Source organism: Rhinoraja longicauda, chromosome 17 (assembly GCF_053455715.1).
Source record: "Rhinoraja longicauda isolate Sanriku21f chromosome 17, sRhiLon1.1, whole genome shotgun sequence".
Classification (NCBI taxonomy): Eukaryota; Metazoa; Chordata; class Chondrichthyes; order Rajiformes; family Arhynchobatidae; genus Rhinoraja; species Rhinoraja longicauda.
In genome coordinates, this window is record NC_135969.1 from 22,630,769 (window position 1) to 22,647,247 (window position 16,479).

The window sequence follows — 16,479 nt, forward strand, 5'->3', positions numbered from 1 at the left end:
TCTACTGGCCTGTCTCAGCTTTTTTTCCCAATCCACCTTAGGCAACTCCACTTCATACCATTATAATTGTTCTTATTTATTTTGAAGATACTGGTTTTGGTCCTGCAGTATTCAAACGCTGTGGCGTTCTCCTTTCCGTTTTGTATAATCTTTTGAGCAATGTTTGCACAATTGTACCATCTAGTGGTGAAAAATGACATTTTTTCTCTACCTGTAAATGGGTTGGTCTTTGATTTTGATGGCTGAGGATTAAATGTTTAAAATATTCTCTGGTGAATTTAGAATTTATATTTAGATTAGATTTTCCTTGAGGTGCAGAGGAACATGATAGAAACAGTACTTCTGATCCACTAGTTGTGTTAATATGGGTATGAATATCTTTTTTGTGGTGAGCTGCCTTGTTCAACTCAGGCACGTACGTACCAGTTTAACATATCACCACTGAATGTGCCAGACTAGGTCTGTGGATGGTGATGAGCAAACCACCTTGAGAGATCCTAGGGGCGCCGACATGCCAACCCACACTGCCACCCTGGCTGCACATTGGCTGGGACCACCAATGGCAACCCTCACCGCATCCAGTCGCCTGCAGGCTGGGGATTGTCAACTCAGCTGTGTACGATGGCTGCCCTGGCCACTGCCTGGCCGGAGGAGTGGACTCTGCCAGCTCTGACAGCTTCCCGTTGATTGACACTCCTAGGTTCTACTGCTCTCCCAGTTGCCTCCAAACCAGGGACCTTAAATACCAACAATGCTAGGTCCTACAACCTTTCCCGTGGTCCCTTCCGATGCTAACCATGCCATCTCTCCTACTCCTGGCAAGGAGTCGTTGCCTCCCAGTGATGACCCCTTCCCCCACCCCAGCATGCCGCATCCTCCTAGACTAACCCTGCTGGCCTCTACCCTCTCTGGACCTTTTTATTTCCAACTGCCAGCGCAACTTCAACTGTCTTGACTTCTCCACTCCCCTTACCCACTGCAGTCTCATCCCCTCTGAAAGCACAGCCCTTTGCTCACTCATTAACACTCCCAATATTGTTAATAATCAACAAGGGAGGTGCAATTGTCTGGCAGGCTGACCTCTACACTGCTAAGGCCAGGAGCCAGCTCTTGGACATCTCATACCATTACCATTACTTCACTGATGACCACCTGGTCATCATCCACTAGACTGTTACCAATATCATCGCCTATATCCCCTCCACACCTCCACCCTCAGTTCCCAGCCCATATTCCCCATATCTCCCTCCCAAAATCATAAGCATGACTGCCCTGCACACCCATTGTTTCTGCCTGCTGCTGCCCACTGAATTCATCTCCAAATACCTTGATTCTATCTTGTCCCTCTCCTGTCCAGTCCCTTCTGACCTACATCCTTAACACCACACATTCTTCAACACTTCAATAACTTTCAATTTCTAGACCCCCATTGCCACATCTTTAGTGTTCAATGCTAGTTCAACTCACAAGCTAGTTCAGGAGCTGCATCTCATATTCCATCTGGGTTGCTTATACCCAATGAATATTGAATATTGAATTCTCCAATTTTAAGTAACCCCCCCACTTCTCCCTCTCTCTTTCCTGTGCCCTCCCATCCCCTTCCACATATAAACCCTTCCTCTGGCTTTACATTTCACTCCTCTTATCTGATACACGTCGTCTCCTTTTCGATTCTCTATTCTTTGTCCATCTTTGTGCCAATCCAACTCCCCTCATCTATATCCACCTATCAATTACAAGGCTTTGTCCTGTCCCCACCTCTTTTTCTGCTCTCTCCCCCTACTATAATCAATCTGAAAAATCATCCTGACCTGAAACTTCACCCAGCCACTCCTTCCACAGATGCTGTCTGACCGCTGAGTTAGCACTTTGCGCTTTATTAGAGATCCTTAATTTTGTTCAGAAGCATTTTTCTACTACATCTTTGGTAAGAGTGACCAGGTTTATATTTAAATTCCAGATTATTAACTGAATTTAAATTCCATACGTACCACGATGGGATGTGAACTTGGGGCTTCGAGTTGTTTGTTCAAATTTCTGGGATTCTTCACCACTGCCACCACCACATATATAAGTGACTATTTAAAAAAAAATCATGTTATTACTTCTGCTTAACCGTTAATGTGATATACAGTTAGCCTGACTTTCATCTCAGTAAAGATTTAAAACAGAATCAAGAGTTTCCTCTTTACATTTCTCTGCCTCTCTATTTCTTTCAAACTTCCATCCTGCCCTCAAATTCAGTTGGACAATCTCTAGCACCGCTCTCCCCTTTCTTGATCTCTCTGTCTCCATGTCAGGGGATAGACTAACGACTAACATCTACTGCAAACCTACTGACTCCCACAGTTATCTGGCCTACACTTCTCCCACCCTGCCTCTTGCAAAGATGTGTTCCCTTACTCTGTCACCGCTGCATCTGCTCCCAAGATGAGGCTTTCCATTCTAGGAATCTGAAATATCCTTGTTCTTTAGTAAATGTGGTTACTCCCTGCTATCATAGATGAATCCCTTACCCCTGTCTTCTCTGTGTCCTGTAGTTCTGTTCTTGCTCTCCCTCCGACCAGACAGAACAAGGATAGAATTTCAGGGATGCCTCCACATCCAACACTTCATCCTCTAACATTTCTGTCACCTCCAACGTGATCCCACTACCAATCTCATCTTCCCATTCCCACCCCTTACCGCCTTCCTCAGAGACCGCTCCCACTGCAACTCCTTGGGTCACTCATCTGTTTGTACCTAAACCACCCCCTCCCCAGGTGCTTTCCCTTGCAGTGGCAGAAGATGTAACACCTGTCCCTATACCTCCTCTCTCACCCCCGTCCAGGGAATCTAGCAGTTCTTCCAAGTGAGACAAAGGTTCACGTGCACCTTGTCTAACCTCATCTACTGCATCTGGTGTCTCCGATGAGGTCTCTGTACATCGGCGAGACCAAGCCTCGACGACTGTTTCGCCAAACACTTAAGCTCGGCCTGCTGAATCTTCCAGTTGCTAGCCATTATAATTCCTCTTCCCATTACCATACTGACCTCTATCCTGATCCTGCTCCATTGCCAGAGTAAGACAAGCGCAAATTGGAGGAACAACAACTCGTATTCCGCTTGGGCAACTTACACAGAGAGTTTGTTTTCAAGAGAGAGTTAGATTTAGCTCTTGGGGCTAAAGGAAACAAGGGATATGGGGAAAAAGCAGGAACAGGGTACTGATTTTAGATGATCAGCTAATGAGTGAAGGGCACCTATTTTTCTATGTTTCTAATCCAACAGTATGAATTTTCACAATTGGCACCTCTTCATACATTTTATCTCACACCTGTCTGCTCATCTCTGGCTGTTGTCCAACCATCTGCCTATCAAAAAACCCTCCTCACCTGTATCAATCTATTTCCTGCCAGCCCTTGTCCTGCCACTCCTCTCTTACAGCTTTATTTCACTTCCCCTCCCGCGTTTCACCCCCCCCCGCCAAACAGTCTGAAGAAGGGTCCTGACCCAAAACGTCACTTATCAATGTTTTCCAGAGCTGCTGCCTGACCCACTGAGTTACTCCAAGCACTTTATGTCCTCTTTTCTAACCTAGCATCTGCTGTTAGTTGTTTCTATATTCTTAAGATTTAGTTCTGAGACCAAGCTTTGCTTCCCCGTCTTAATGTTGATTGGTCTTAAATGTTATTTGGTCTCAAATAGGTTTCTTACAAAGTGTCTTTGACCTTTTTTTTGTCTTAAAGGTATTATGTAAATTCAAGTTTGGGCAGTATAATCGCACAGCTGATAGAGCCGCTGGCTTATCGCACCGTAGATCTCGATTTACTCCTGACCTAGGGGGCTATCTGCTTGGAGTTTGCAAATTCTCCCTATAAATGCAAGAGTTTCCTCTGGATGTTCCAGATCCCAAAGATGTATGATTCATAGGTTATTTGGTGAATGCAAATTGTCGATAGTGTTTAGTGTGTGGTAGAAGCAGGTGGAGTTGTTGGGAAAAATAAAGAAGTAGGATTAATATAAGATTAATGTAAATGGGTGGTTGATAGAGTAGATTCAGTGTTCTGTTTCTGTGCTGTCTTACTCGATGATTCGAGGTCTTGATGGGAATAAATGGACACTTGCTCTAAAACTGTTTAACTGGCATTAGCATGGAACCGGGATTGATTTCCTGACTTCAAGGATTGGGCATAAACCAGCTGGATTCTGTAGTTAGCAGTGTGAAGGAGCTGACAAAATTTAATTTCTCACAGCAACAGAACCTGTTCAGTAACCTCACCAGCTGCTGCTGTACAAAGGTCTGGCATGGTGTTGGCATCACCTGTTCCACATCAACACAGGCAACTAATCCCCAGGGTGGTGGAGAGGCTGAGCAGAAACTGAGAGAGGAACTGAGCAGAAAGAAGTGACAGGCCATAGAGAAAGAGGGGAACCATGAATCAGTTGTTTGAGATGCATTAGGTGAATGGATGGCTGAAGTTTTTGCAGGACACCTGATTAAGTAAAGGTGGTGGGATGTACACTGATGTGTGAAGTTGGGGAGGTTTGAAAGAGGCTTCCTGGATTACAAATTAGCTGGCAATGAAAATCCCACACTTTTTAACAGCATTTTTCACACTAATAGTAATTATAATAATATGTTTCATGGTATAGATGCACCACTGATTTTCCAGCAACTGGTGGTCTGGCACCTCATTTAATCCAGACAAAATTACGGGAGCGCACTTAAAATCTCCTCTGGAAATCCCCCCGAAAATGTGGTGCGGAGGCTGGATGAGGCGGCCGATTTCAACCTCATCAGGACTTCAGCGGCCATTCGGCAGGTCGAATTTGACCCCTGCGACCGGGGCTCTGGAACTCTGGCTGGGCCGGAACCAGCAGATCCATTCCCATAGTTGACTTCCACGGCTGACTTTGTGGGCCGGTATCTTGGCCAACAGAGGTCGTAACCTCTGTTGGTCCAGCAAAACGGATCATCCAGCAAGGGTCTGGACCTAAAGGTGCTGGAAAATCCGTGGTGGACCTGCAGTCATTAATGACTGGATGCAGTCTATATTCTACTGGTTTAGCCATGAGTGGCATCAGGATGATTATTAAATGAAATTAAAGAATTATGTTGTGTATACAGAGTGAAAGTTATGGGTTTTATAGAAAATGGATGTTTCAGACCCTTTGTGAAATCGGTGTACCGATAGTTTTCAGGAACAGAACCCTTGTGAAATCGAGGGACTGCCTAAATATGCATTTTGGGGAGATTGAGGGTGTAGAAGATGGCAGTTGATGAGTCGGTGACTAATTGCTGGAGTTTAGGGTTAAGAAGGATTCCAGCGTTATCAGACCATTACTGGGATGGTGGTTGTGGTACTGGAGTGAGGTTCAAGAAGAAGAGAATGGTGGGGATGGATAACTTGAAATAGCAGGAAACCAGAAACAAGTAGCATAGTTCCAGGGAGTGCTTCTTCTACAAACTCGAGTATTTCAGTTGTTTGAATATGAACAGGGATACAGTCAGTATGAAAAGTTTAGAGGCACAGAATTCTTAAGTTGCATTCAGGAGAATTTACTTTTGTCTGTGTCGAACATGATGCCAAATTAAACTAATCTCCTCTGCACATGATCTATATTCCTCCATTCCCTGGAGATCTGTGTGTCCATCTGAAAGCCCCTTAAACTCCACAATTGGCATTCATCCAATTTATATTGCAATTTGCTATGCAACGAATCTCAGTTACCTTTAATTATTGGTGGAAAGAAGTTCCTTTCACATCTGTTTGGAATTTCAATCACCTGCCCCTCTTCCACCTCCTAATTCCATTAGATAGACACAAAAAGCTGGAGTAACTCAACAGGGCAGGCAGCATCTCTGGAGAGAAAGAATGGGTGACTTTTCGGGTGGAGACCCTTCAGAATCTATTTTCCTAATTCCATTACCCCGGCTGGACCTTTTTTCTGAAGTTACCTCCTCACCATCGAGCTAGTCTTCCACCTCTTGTTAATGGAGACTCTCTCCTTTCCTCCTGACCCCAGCTTTTTGTCTCCTTCCCCATACATCAACGCACATTGGTACCCCATTTTTTCCCTGAGCCTTTTTTCCTCATTTACCCCTTCTCCACTCATCAAACACCCCACGTCTTACCCCATTCTTCCCAATCCTCAAGTTTTCCTTGCTCCCTTCTGTCGCATTACTCTCCACATTCCTTATCCTCCACACCCCTTTCCCACCCCTACTTTCCCTACCTTTCTCCTCCTCCATCACTCTTTCCCCATACCCTCCTTTGTCCATCTTAGATCTCAGTCTTTGGCAGCTTCCTAGATTTCAGGTGTCAAGCCACACGGATCCAATGTTATGAGGAAATTGGAACATTTGCTCACTTTGAAAAGCTAACCATCCAGAAGTGTCCCTTGTTGCCTTTATCTGGCCAACCAACATTCACTAATTCAAACACTGTAGGGCTAACGGGCAGAAATCTTTCTCTACTTTTCAGAATCCAACAATTCTTTGCCCTCCTGAATACATGGTCTGCTTCTTGCATCGACTGATTGTTGCTTTGCGAAGTTATTGGGATGAGTACAGACTGAGGAATCCATCAGCAATACCAAGTGAAGGTATAGACCAGTGTTTAATCGTGAGTGATGGTGGGGTCAACATCTCACTTGCATGTTATGAATGAAAAGAACACACAGTTCTATCTTGAAGCATAAACTTGCCTCCTCGCTTCATGGTTATTCTGTTATCATACGTGGACCATTGGTGTGCATGAGTCTATTCTCACTGGAGTATGGAAGAGTAAGGATTGACTTTGAGTAAGGAAAACATATGTTTTCTAAAACGTATAGGTGCCAGGAGAATATTTCTTCCAATGAGGAGTACATTCCAATGTATGCTCTCAGAATGAGAGTTGCCACTTTAACATGGAGATGAAGAATTTGTTCTCTTGGAACATCGAACAGTACAACACAAGAGCAGACCCAACTGCCACAATGTCTGTGCCGATCATGATGCCAAATTGAACTAATCTTCTCTGCCTGCACGTTTAGTTTAGTTTCGAGATACAGCATAGAAATAGGCCCTTTGGCCCACCGAGTCCTTGTCAACCAACAATCACCCACACACTAGTTCTATCCTACACATTAGGGAAAATTCACAGAAGCCAATTAACCTACTAACCTGCACGTCTTTGGAACGTGGGGGGAAACTGGAGCACCTGTGGATAACCCAGGCTGTCCTAGGGAGAACGTACAAACTCCTTGCAGACAGCACCCGTAATCAGGATCAAACCTTGCCACTGTAAGACAGCAACTCTGCGCCATTGTGCCGCCCTGATCCATATTCATATACCAAGCCCTAATCCATATCCAAATCCAGAATCCAAACGGTTCATGTATAATCCATATACGTGATGCATATTCCTCCATTCCCTGCAGATCTATGTGTCTATTGAAAAGCCTCTTAAACTCCACTATCGCATCTGCTTCCACTACAACCTATGGCAGGATACCAGGGATTCTTTTAAATTTACCCCCTATAACTTTAGAGCTATGCCTTCTAGGCATGTTCATCCTGGGAAGAATGTTTTGATTATCCACCCTTTCTATGCCTTTCATAATTTTATATATTTCTATCAGGTCTCCCCTCCAATGTTCCAGCTAAAACAATCCAAGTTTGTCCAACCTCACCATATACCTAATACTCTCTAATCCAGAGGATTCTAGTAAACCTTCTCAGCACCCTCTTCAAAATCTCCACATCCCTCTGTAATGTGACCAGAGCTGTTCACAATACTCCAAATGGAGCCCAACCAAAGGTTTATAAAGCTGCATCATGACTACCTGATTCTTATACTTTATACACCAGCCAATGAAGGCAAGCACACCATGTCGTTTTTGCCATTCTATCAACTTTATTGCCACTTTCAGGTAGTTATGGGCTTGGACCCCAAGATTTCTCTGTACATCAATGCTGTTTTCCATTAACTGTGTACTCGCCCCTTACATTCAACCTCCCAAAGTGCAACATCTCACATTTGCTCACTTGCTGAGGGTTATAAATCTATGGAATACTGAAAATAGAGTACAGTGGGTGCTGAGCAATTAAAGAACATGATAAATCTTTGGATTTTTGGGAAATGTGATGGGAACTGGGCAGGAATGTGAAGCTGAGATACAGATCAGGTCAGCCATTGAATGATAACATTTTAATTCTGCTTGTGGTAAATCATTGACTAGATGTGTGAAATGAGTTATGACCCACTGAGTAGGGAATGTGCTGGTTAACTGGTGATCCGTTAACCAAGCACGTGTGATGCCAAGTGGCTCATTGACGGCAGACTGTGGAACAAATGGTGCAGTGTTGAATGCTGCCCAATTATTTATTAGTGTGTTCTGAGTGGTATTCTATTGATTGTGTGTTTTACTACCTGGGTACCCATTAACTACAGTGAATGCTAGCAGTGGTGACACAATGGCTGGGTGCAGGGAGTGGTGACCCAGTGTCTGAATGTGATCTGTAGTGACCCGTTGACTGGGCGTGTGGAGTGCAGACCCGTTGACTGGGCGTGTGGAGTGGTGGCCAGTTGATTGTATGTGTATGTGTGTGTGTGTGTGTGTGTGGAGTGATGACCTTTTGACTGGATGTGTAAAGTGGTGACCCAGTGACTGAGACGTGTAAAGTGGTGACCCAATGATCCTCGACCTCAGTGTTAACAAGATAAAGGAGCTAGTTATTGACCAGGAAGCATGGAGGAGTACATGCTCCAATCATTCGAAAAACCCGATCATTCTTTGTGCTCCCTGCTCCCATCTGGCAAAAGGCACGGAAGCTTGAAAGTGCGCATAACCACAAGGCTTCTTCCCGTCTTGTTATCAGGCTTCTGAACGGTCCTTCCAGAATCTATCTATCTATTATAATTGAGTTTGACTTGATTGTATTTATCTATAGTACATCCAATCTGGTTAGATAGTATGCAAAGCATTGTTCTTTGGTACATGTGTCAATAATAAACCTATACGTACATTGGGTATGTGGAGTCGTAATCCGTTGACTGGGTGTGTGGAGGGGTGATCCGTTGACTGAATGTGTGGAGTGGTGACCCATTGACTGTGTGTGTGGAGGGGTGACCCGTTGACTGGGTATGTAGAGTGGTGACCCAGTTACTGGGTGGGTGAAATGGTTAACCCCATGACTGGGCTTGTGGAGTGGTGAGCCATTGACTGGCTGTGAGGAGTGGTGACGCATCGTCCATGTGTGTGGTTACTTTATTTTTGTGCTTCCAGATGCATACGTACCCCCCCAGCTCTTCTTCAATGGGAAGGTGGATTACTTTGACCAGCAGAGGCTCGGTGGCCTGCTTTCGCATTTAAAAAAAACTCTAAAAGGTGAGGCAATAGGTATGAGTAGATTGTTATTTACATTCAATTATCAATACCAATGTATATTTCCTCAGAGCAACTCAGTGTTTAAAAAAACATAATTTGTGCTCATTTCCGTGTGACATCTCTTGTATGTTAAACATACAACCTGTTCTCTAGATTCCAATGATATTTTGACTGAGCATGCCAATTGAATAGGTGTGTATTATACGTGCGTGCACAATTAAGTTAAATATGTGCTTTATCATATAAATTCTCAATGCGCTTTGAAGAAAAGTTCAAAACAAAACGTTCGAAGCATGAGAGCGCAATTATGATCGCAATTTTAGTTGAATTGCTCGGTATGTATGTAACACATCATACACCAACATCAAATGGATTGTGAGAGGAGTTTAAGTAAAGCAAACACTCACTTTTGCCATGTTCCGGCTGCAAATAGTGTAGGGGTATTGTACTCAGTGATGTATTGATAGTAAATGGTTTAGGTAGGTGAATGTGGCAACTAGCATTAGTTCAGGCTGGGTTACAGGCAGTATAACAAGAAGAAGGAAATAGGCAATAACATCTGTGCCTGACCCCACCTTGTCTGAGTGTGTATGTGCTAAGAGACATAAACATGAAAGTGGAATCAATAATATCTATTCAGCAGAGTCTTATCTCCAGTTGTCTTGGTCTTTGTGGATTAAAGCCTTACTCTGCCAAACCTGTGCAGTAGCTGATGTGCAATGGCTACTCCATGTTCTAGGAAGTCAAACACACTGCCTCCACCCCTTAATGTAATGTTTGCGATGTGGAACGTCACAAATCTTGCGGATAGTCTAAACAATGACAGGCCTTCATATTACTCTGCCGTCATTGTTCACAACGCCAAAATGCTTTGTCAGTGAGAGATAGGACCACGGCGCAGGAACAGGCTGTGCCCAACATGATGTCAAGATATCAAGATAAATATATCTTATCTGTCTAAGCATGATCCCTATCCCTCAATTCTCTGCAATTCCGTGCCTATCTAAAAGCCTCTTAAACACCAACTATCGTATCTGCCTCCACCATCACTCCTGACAAAGTGTTCCAGGAACGCATCGCACACTGACAAACATTGCCCCTCTCTCCATAATGCTATGCCCTCTAATCTTTCACATGTCCATTCTTTGAAAAAGCTTCTGACTCTATCCTATCCATACCTTTCATTACTTTAAAAACCTTTATCAGGTCTCTCCACAACTTCCAGTGCTCTGGAGGAAACAATCCAAGTATGTCCAACCTCCCCTTATAGCTGATACCCCCTAATCCTGGCAGCATTCTCTTTTGCACCCTCTCCAAAGCCTCTACATCTTTCCTGTAATAGGGCAATCAGAACTGCATGCAACTTCAAACGCGGCCTAACCAAAATCTTATTGAGCTGCATCGTAACTTATACTCAATGTCCCTACAAATGAAGGCAAGTATACCATTCAAGTGCTTTACCACTCTACCTGTGTTGTCACTTTCAGGGTGCCATGGACTTGGATCCCAAGATCCCTCTGTATATCAAAGCGGTTCAGGTCTTGCCATTAACTGTATACTTTCCCCTTATATTCAATCTCCCAAAGTGCACAAGGCATACTTACTCAGATTAAACTCCACCTGCCATTTCTCTGCTCATTTCTGTTGCTGATCTACATCCCACTGTATACTTTGACAGCCTTCCTCGCTGTCCTCAGATCCACCAATCACGGTGTCGCCAGCAAGATGGGTAAGAGATGGCCAACCCAAAGAGCAAGGTGATCGATTCATCATCTTCCACAGGGCAAAGTGGAAGAGGAGAGAAATGAGGTGAAGACGTTTAGGAAGGGAATTCCGAGTAATTATGATACTTGAAGCTCAGGGCACAGTAATGAATGTCTGACAATTTTGTGACTGTGAAGGCATCAGGAAAAATTGTAGGGATTACGGTTAGCTTCCTCCAGTATTTTTGGATGATGCTGAAAGGCAACAAGTGGATAACAATAATAGAGGAGGCAATTATAGATCATTGGGGAACACGGGTTACACAGTGGATGACTGTGACTAAGGCTGTAGATTAAGAATGATGAGCACAATCCCACACAACTGGAGAACAGTTGAAAGGTCTAGGAGGGGAACTGTATATTCAGCTGTGTCAAAGGATGCAGATAACTCAGGAAAATCTTGACCACTCCTGCCATAAATATGTAGAATGTCAGTGCTTACTTTGCTGAGAATTGTTGAGGCCCCAGTTGTGGTAGAAGTTAACACGAGGGATTTGGAAAGGAGTGGCACTTATTTGGGAAGTGGTCTTTGGAGATAAAAAGTAAATTAGAAAGGTAAATTAAAAATACATTGTCTTAGTATAGTATCTTAACTGCATACACTGATCAAAGTCAATATCGTCCAAGAACCAGATGCTGTTTGACTTGTTGAGTACTTTGGTTTTACATCAGATCTAAAGGATCTGCAGTTTTTTTGCTTAATGATCGTTTAAAAATGAAATGAGGCATTTGCTTGAAAGAGAGAAGAATATTAAATAACCAGCAGAAGTGTGAGATTAGATGGCTCTTGTGGGAGAAAACCTCGGAGACTGGCTTGATCAGAGAAATCTGAGAGATTAGGTGAATGGGTAGATTATGAAGTGGCTGTATTATGGAGTTTAACTGAACAATGCTCTTTGTGTTTTCAATTAAAGTTGTTAGCCTCACCAAGCAGTTACCATCATTTGTTTTGTAATATGTCTTCCTATAATTTTCACAATACAAGAGGGAATTTTAAATAAACTTTGTTCCCCATTGAATTCTCACAACATTGAATTTGCCACCATGCAGCCAAGTGGATGTGTTTGCATGAAAGCAGCACCGCCATCAGCAGCGGGAGCTGTAGCAGCTGAAACAGCCTGTAATATTAATTTCGGAGTGACTTTGTCGTTCCCAACCTGCTTGAAATGAAAGCTTCAAATAAAGTTAAATATTTATTACACCAGATGGTAAAAACCAGGTCTTTATGATGAACGTGACTTAGAGCAGCCAGTAGAAACTAACAATTATGTTATGTGGATCAAGGCCATGGAATAGCAATAAATGGTTGATGGATTTGTTGGAAGGGTCTTGCCAAGATGAGGAATGTGCTTGAGTCAGGTTTCTGCAGCCTACATCCTGAAAGTATTGGTAACTCAGCAACCACATTTGCTTTTTCTTAGTTTTTGTGTGTCAGAATTTTAACCTTTGTTCCCAATGGTGAAGGAACAAATAATTTAGCATAGAGCACAGAAACAGGCCCTTCAGCCCAATGGCACGGTGGCGCAGCGGTAGAGTTGCTGCCTTACAGCGAATTCAGCGCCGGAGACTCAGGTTCGATCCTGACTAAGGGCGCCGTCTGTACGGAGTTTGTACGTTCTCCCCGTGACCTGCATGGGTTTTCTCCGAGATCTTCGGTTTCCTCCCACACTCCAAAGATGTACAGGTATGTAGGTTAATTGACTGGGTAAATGTAAAAATTGTCCCTTGTGTGTGTAGGATAGTGTTAATGTGCGGGGATCACTGGGCGGCGTGGACTCGGTGGGCCGAAGGGCCTGTTTACGCGCTGTATCTCTAAAATCTAAAAGAAAATCTAAAATCCTCTGTGCTGACGAAGACAGGGTGACCAATAGCATACCAATCATGCCTTGCACATACCCACCTAAATCATTGATATAGATACAAACAGTAAAGGGCCAGTCTGCGGCAAACCATTATTCACAGGCCACCAGTCTGAAAAACTACCTTCCGCCCTCTGCTTCCTGCCATGAAGCCAATTCTTTAACCAGTTATCTAGCTTTCCCTGGTTTCCATGTGATCTAATCTTCCAGGGCAGCCTATCATGTGCAACCTTAAAAAAGGACTCGCTGAAGTCCATATAGACTACGTCTATGGCCCTGCCATAACCTTCTTGATTACTACTTCAAAAAATTCATGTGTCATGATCTCCAATGCACAAAATCATGCTGACTATCCCTAATCAACTCCTGTATATTGAAATGCATATATCTTATCCCTCAGAATCTCTCCAGTACCTTTCATACCACAGATGTCAAGTTTACTGATCTATAGATCCCAAGTTTTTCTTTACAGTCCTTCTGAAATAGAGGCACAACCTTAGCCATCCAGTACTCCGGCATCTCCTCGCCCAAGAAACAAATAATTTATATTGGCTAGTGTAGCGGACACGGAGCTGTCCGTCCAAGAACGAGGCAGCAGACCAAGTTTATCCAACACCACTTTAATTCACTGCCACAGAACACTCTCTCTCCACTCACTCCCTTATCTGCCGCGTGCGCCAAAAACCCATACTGCCCCGGGGCACCCCGTGACATCTGACGAGCCGAAGGTTATGTACCTCGTGTGGCTCACTACCAGGGGCCGCTACATGACCCCCCCCCCCCCAGAACCAGAGGCGCAAAAATGGACGGGCAGCCGAATGAGGCGGCCGAACCTTGTACGTACGTCCCCGCGCAAAAGGGGCCTGCCCTGTAAGGACAAATTAGGTTGGACCCGAGATGGCGGACCCCCGACGACGAGGCTGGGCCTCCTGTACTGGCTCGCTCAGGTCCAAATGGGCCGGTTTCAGGCGAGCCACCGATACCGTCTCTTGCCGACCCCCCATGTCCAATACAAAAGTCGTGGGCCCATGTCGCAGCACCCGAAAAGGACCTTCATAGGGTGACCTGTGTGCATCGTGCCGAAGGAAAACATACGAGCTATCGGCGAGAGCCGGAGGCACATATGATGGAGTTGAGACAGGGGACAGGGCGCCGATCCTCTCCTGCAGTCGGACCAACATGGAGGACGGTGACTCCTGGGGGCCGCCCGTGGTTGGAATAAATTCCCCGGGCACGGTGAGGGGAAAGCCGTAAACCAATTCCGCCGATGAAGATTGCAAGTCTTCCTTAGGGGCGGTGCGAATCCCCAACAGGACCCACGGCAACTCGTCCATCCAGCCTGGACCGGTGAGGCATGCCTTTAAAGCGTCCTTAAGGCGGCGGTGGAAACGTTCCACCAACCCATTGGACTGGGGGTGGTAAGCCGTCGAGTGGTGGAGCTGAGTCCCCAACAGGCAAGCCATTGCAGACCACAGCTCTGATGTGAACTGGGCACACCGGTCGCATGAGATGTCCAGCGGCACCCCGAAACAGGCAATCCAATAGGCCACCAGGGCACGTGCACAGGTGTCAATGAGCGTGAAGAGGTCCACCACCGTAAGTAGATGTGAGATGCCGCGGGATGGAGGCAGCGGCCCCATGATATCCACGTGAATACGGTCGAAACGCCGGCAAGGCACTGCAAAGTCTTGAACTGGCGCCTGAATGTGCCGCTGAACCTTCGATGTTTGACTTGCAATGCACGTCTGGGCCCAATGACCGACCTGTTTCCGCGACCTATGCCACACGAATTTTACAGCAACCAACGGCGCCAGGCCACCGGAACAACAGGCCGCGGCTGCCCTGTGGAGGTGTCACACAGGACAGTGATACCGGCGGGACCCAAAGGAACGTCCTCGAGCACCAGACCCGTGATGGCAGTTCAGTATGCCTTCATCTCCTCGTCTGCCAGCTGCGCTGCCGCCAAAGCAGAATAATCAATTCCCGGGGCCATGTCGAGAGTGGCTGCCACCGCCAGGCGGGACAAGGCGTCCGCGACCAGGTTACTTTTCCCCGCGATGTGGCGGATGTCCGTGGTAAACTCCGAGATTGCCGTGAGTTGGCGCTGCTGCCGAGCGGACCAGGGATCCGCAATCTTAGCGAAAGAGAAAGTGAGGAGCTTATGATCGGTAAAGGCGATGAAGTCTCGGCCCTCCAGGAGATACCGAAAATGCCTAACCGGCAGGTGTAAGGCGAGCAGCTCCCGGTCGAATGTGCTGTACTTACACTCTGCCGGGCTAAGCTGGCGGCTGAAAAATGCAAGAGGCCGCCAGTGACCGTCAAAAGACTGCTCCAACACGCCACCGACCGCAGAGTTCGAGGCATCCACCGTTAGTGCTGTAGGGGCGTCGACACGTGGATGCACTAACATCGTCGCCCGAGCCAATGCTTCTTTCGCCCCTTCTAAAGCTGCCACGGTGCCGCAGGTCCACTGCACGTCCCGCCGCTTACCCGACAACAGCTGGAATAGGGGCCGCAGTATCTTTGCCGCCGCCGCCACAAATCGGTGGTAAAATTGAACCATGCCCACAAACTCCTGCAGGCCCTGCATTGTGGACGGCCGTGGAAACCAGCGAATGGCCTCCACCCTGTCTGGTAAGGGCACCCCACCGTGCTGCATCACACGGTGGCCCAGGAAATCGACAGCTCGGAGGCAAAACCGGCACTTATCCGGGTTGATCACAAGCCCAAATTCGTTGAGTCGTTGACACAACAATCAGACGGAGGTGGGCGCAATGCTCCTGCCGTGAACGACTCGCCACCAGGATGTCATCCATGTAACTGAAGATGAAATCGAGCCCCTGCCCCACGGTGTCCATCAGGCGTTGGAATGCCTGCGCAGCGTTCTTAAGGCCAAAGGGCATATGCAGGAATTCGAACAATCCGAAAGGGGTGATGATGGCGGTTTTCTGTAAATCCTCCGGTCGCCCAGGGATCTGATGGTAACCCCTAACCAAGTCGATCTTAGAAAAGAACAGCCCCAGCCAGATGGGCAGAGAAGTCCTGGATGTGCGGGATGGGATCATTCAGGCGGGGGTAGTCGCCACAAGGCCTCCAACCGCCGGAGACCTTGGGCACCATGTGCAGTGGGAAAGCCCATGGGCTGTTTGAGTGTTGAACAATTCCCATGGCTTCCATCTTCCGAAACTCTGCGTTCGCAATCTGGAGTTTGTCGGCGGCCAGTCTGCGGGCGCGGGCATGAAGCGGTGGCCCGAAGTGAGAATTATGGTGTTGAACCCCATGCTTCGGGTTGGTTGAGTTGAATTGAGGGGTCAGGATTGCTGGAAAATTGGCCAAAATCTGGGCGTAGATATTATCCACCGCCGCCACCGGGTTGCGGACTGGCACAGCGGACGCAGGAGGGCTTAAGGGGAATGCTTCAAGCGTAGAAGCATGGATAAGGCGTTGACCCCTCACGTCCACCAACAGAGGTTGCGCCCGGAGGAAATACGCGCCCAACA

The 16,479-nt window shown here is 46.3% G+C and overlaps 1 protein-coding gene across 1 annotated transcript in view; it reads left to right on the forward strand.

The window, feature by feature from the left end:
• The window catches only part of rnf123 (ring finger protein 123), a 180,052-nt gene that overhangs the window by 58,681 nt on the left and 104,892 nt on the right, over nucleotides 1-16,479 (forward strand). The window contains exons 20-21 of the mRNA XM_078414350.1: nucleotides 6,468-6,588; nucleotides 9,256-9,357. Coding sequence (XP_078270476.1) covers nucleotides 6,468-6,588; nucleotides 9,256-9,357 — 223 coding nt within the window. The remainder of the gene's footprint in view (nucleotides 1-6,467; nucleotides 6,589-9,255; nucleotides 9,358-16,479) is intronic.